At 33.5% G+C, this 3745-nt stretch overlaps 1 protein-coding gene across 1 annotated transcript; it reads right to left on the bottom strand.

The window, feature by feature from the left end:
• Positions 1 to 1493: 1493 nt before the first annotated feature.
• LOC107754084 (galanin peptides-like) lies at positions 1494 to 3230 on the bottom strand. Its single transcript, XM_016570399.1, has 6 exons — positions 3167 to 3230; positions 2281 to 2364; positions 2139 to 2193; positions 1934 to 2023; positions 1652 to 1705; positions 1494 to 1552 (listed from the first exon to the last, which is right to left on the bottom strand). The coding sequence occupies exons 2-6, from the start codon at positions 2362 to 2364 to the stop codon at positions 1494 to 1496; spliced, it is 342 nt and encodes a 113-aa protein (XP_016425885.1). The 5' UTR covers positions 3167 to 3230.
• Between the last annotated feature and the right edge of the window lie 515 nt (positions 3231 to 3745).

Consider the following 3745-nt stretch of genomic DNA (forward strand, 5'->3'; position numbering starts at 1 on the left):
GGTCATATGATGTTGCTAAAAAGAACATTATTTTGTGTATTTGGTGTAATGAAATGTGTTTATGCGGTTTAAAGTTAAAAAAACACATTATTTTCCCCTACTGTACATTATTGCTTCTCCTCTATGCCCCGCCTTTCTGAAACGCGTCGATTTTTACAAAGCTCATCGTTCTGAAAAGCGAGGTGTGCTGTGATTGGCCAGCTATCCAGTGCTTTGTGATTAGCCCAGAGCCATAGAAAAGCTTGTAACACTTCAAAGAGAAAGGAAAATTTTAAATCACATCATATGACCCATTTGGCTGCTTTTAGCCTTACCCTGGAGTTGGTTCACCCTCCGCCTATTTTAACCTAAAATTTTGATTTTGCTAAAAAAAAAATTATGGATTCGTTATTCGTCAATTACTTCAGAGTATTGTGGGGCACAAAACATGTATCGACTTATACGTATTGATGTACTCATATTCGGCATTCCTCATTTAGATTAATTGGGTTATCTGGACTATTTGGTTTTAATTTAGATTATTGTCTTGTTAGACCATGAATTATCTCAAACAGTGGAGCATGATCAGTAAGTGGTAAAGCATAAATGTTCCTTCTCAACTGTCTTTGTCTGGCTGTTGGAAGAGCAAAGGTCAGCAGATTCCAGGGTCGCATGTTTTCCCCAACCTGTCTCAGCAGCAGTGCTTTGGTATTTCTAGTAAAGAGTTTTACATTTTCAAAAGATTTAGACCATAAATTATTTAATTTATGTTTTATATTTGTTAATTTGTATTTATTATTACAAACCGTTTTGCTTATGTCCGAGAGTCTTTTATGAACCCTAAATAAACTGATGTCATCAACACAGCATCGTTTTGCAAGGATGACGTTTCCTCCATCTGCCATTAGATGGCGCCATATGTTAAATCTTTGCTCCTCATTACATAATAGTCTACATTTGACATCAAATGGAAGGAAATCCAAAACACCCTGAGCGCTCTGGACGCATTAGTAATCAAGAAATCTGGTACACTACAGTGCATATTCACTTAATAGCCATATACACTTCCACCACTTTCACCATTTTGGTCATATTTTTAAAATTATTCTGTTACTGTGTTAGTCATACGAAATTGCTTTTGGAATCAGCGGGTTATTATTTTGCAATTTATTTAAAATGTGTATTTGTAAATGGCAATAGTGAAATCACCAAGTTTTCACCTCTGACTCAACAAATTGCTGCACCCTGATTACCTCAGTTTCCTTTTTATATTGAATAAATGTAAAAGGTTTTTTAAAACATTTGTCATGAAGGGCTTTATTTGAACTCTGAAGCAGAAAATTATGCACCAACAATGGTTGAATAATAAAGTGGAGAGATGAGTCAAATCAGCATGATTCATGGGATATTAATGTACGCATTTTACCAATTTGAACTACATGTTAATATACAATTTTAAATAATGAATAAAAGGATCAAATGCAAAACTGTATTAGAGGGCAACTGATATTTTGTTATTGCTTCATATGGCCACTCATTAAAGAGCCACTGAAATCTTCAGTCATTCCCATTTCTGAAAGAGAAAAATAGTACTTTTACTTGCATGCCAAGAATCGCATACATTTCAGGTACTAGAAATGTAATGAAACAAATCAACTACTATGTAATTCACCTTTTAATCGCAGATATGCAAGATGACCCAGCAGTGAGAGAAGATAGGAATCATCTGTGGAATATGAAAATAGACTACTTTAGAAAAAAAATATTTATTTAAAATACTAGACAAAAACTAACAACCTGAATAACCAAGAAAGAATAATATTTTAGAAGGGGACAAAATATTAATGTACTAACATCTCAGATTATTCCTTAATATCAATAAGGTTTAAGGTTTTCTATAATAATAAGAAGAAGATGAAGAAGAAAATTCATTAAAAAAGCTTTAAGAACTGACTGTATGAAGATGCTGGTAAGCTTGAACTTTCATTCCACATGTCTCTTTTGCCCGTAGGTCTGTGTCTTACATTAAGACTTCTGTGAGCATCTGCAAGAGGACAGCCACAAAATTATCACAATAAAACCAATATTAAATGTACTTAAAATACAAACTTACACAATATTTTCACGTTTGTCTAATTATTTGAATACAATGAACTTACAAGGTCCTAGTAGGTACCCAGCACTGTTCAGAGTCCATCCCTTTTTCTCTGGATTCTGTCGGATTAACAAAGAGACTCATAAAAGAGATGACGAAAAAACAATCATCTTGTTGAGCTTCAGAAGAGGTAATAGAAGGTGTACCGTGAGGGTCATGCCATGGATCCTTGACAGATGTGCAGTAAAGACAAAGAGCGAGATACAGAGTAAAGCACAACTCGTCTGCATCTGTGAAAAAGACAGTAGACTATATGTAACATATACATCCATATCTATGCACTGTAACGGAAACAATATTAATTTAAAAACAATCCTTATTCAATCTTTTTTATTATGGTTGCTGTTGTATTTATAGGTTGTGTTAGGTGTTTACCAGATCACATTAATCCTAAAGGATGACATTAGAAATGAATCAGTATTTATAAATAAATATGTAAAACTCACCAATATGAAACAGCAAGACTGAGATTACTTTTTTTTATATATATATATATATATATTTAAATAAAAGATCAAGATTTGTGTCACAGTTTTTTTCTTTCCAAAATTGTTAAAAGCCATTTAATCTGAAATATCCTTTTTGTTAACATTTTCCTCCCCGGGTTTCAATAAAGCATCAGTGAATTATAATAATATTCAACAAATATGATAAAGACATTTGTACACTCCTAAAAAAAATAAAGTTTTCTTTTGTATCTATGGTTCCATGGAAATCCTTTAGCATCCATGGTATCTTTCCATTGCACAAAAGATTCTTTAGTGAAAAGAAGCTTCTTCAAATTATTAAAATGTTCTTCATGCTAAGAAAAGAACAGATCTTTGGGAAACCCAAAATGGTTCTTCTGTGGCACTGCTGCAAAAACATCGTTTTGGAACCTTTATTTTTTAGAGTGTATGCATATTTGTATTGTTATCATTTAATTTAATCAATTGTATCTTTGATGTTTTGCCTCAAGTTGTAACTTCACAGACACAATTCTAAAAATATTAAAGTGGTTAAAGCATTAAACACAACACAGATAATACTTACCTTATAAGAGAACAGTTGCTGTTTATAAATATTTATTTAAAAAAAAAACGGATTCCAGAAAAAAAGAGACAATCAGTAACCTTCAAACAACAGATTTGCTGCAGGTGTGTGTCTGAATGAGGGACAGTCTGTCTTTTATACACCCAGCGGCATACAGCATATTAACATAATGAAACTCTATTAGTACGACATTCATTTGTTCATTTCTCATAATTACTGGTGCTGTTTACAGAGACAGGAGAGAGAGGAAGGACAGAGAATGATGAGACAGAATTAATCAGACAGTAAGCAAGGTTACGCAGTACAGGAGGAATAGTGTCAAAAACAACAAAAACAGATATAGTGTAGATCTATCTATCTATATCTATCTGTCCGTCCGTCTGTCTATCTATCTATCTATCTATCTATCTATCTGTCCGTTTGTCTGACCGTCTTTCCATCTGTCTATTTATCTATCTGTCTGTTCATCCATCCATCCATCTGCTGGACCGACGTCTACCTATCTATCCATCTATCCATTTGTCCCTCTGCCTGTCTGTCATTCTCTCTCTCTCTCTCTCTCTCTCTCTCTCTCTCTCT

This window comes from Sinocyclocheilus rhinocerous, unplaced genomic scaffold, assembly GCF_001515625.1.
Source record: "Sinocyclocheilus rhinocerous isolate Xijiao unplaced genomic scaffold, SAMN03320098_v1.1 scaffold502, whole genome shotgun sequence".
In the NCBI taxonomy this organism is placed as follows: Eukaryota; Metazoa; Chordata; class Actinopteri; order Cypriniformes; family Cyprinidae; genus Sinocyclocheilus; species Sinocyclocheilus rhinocerous.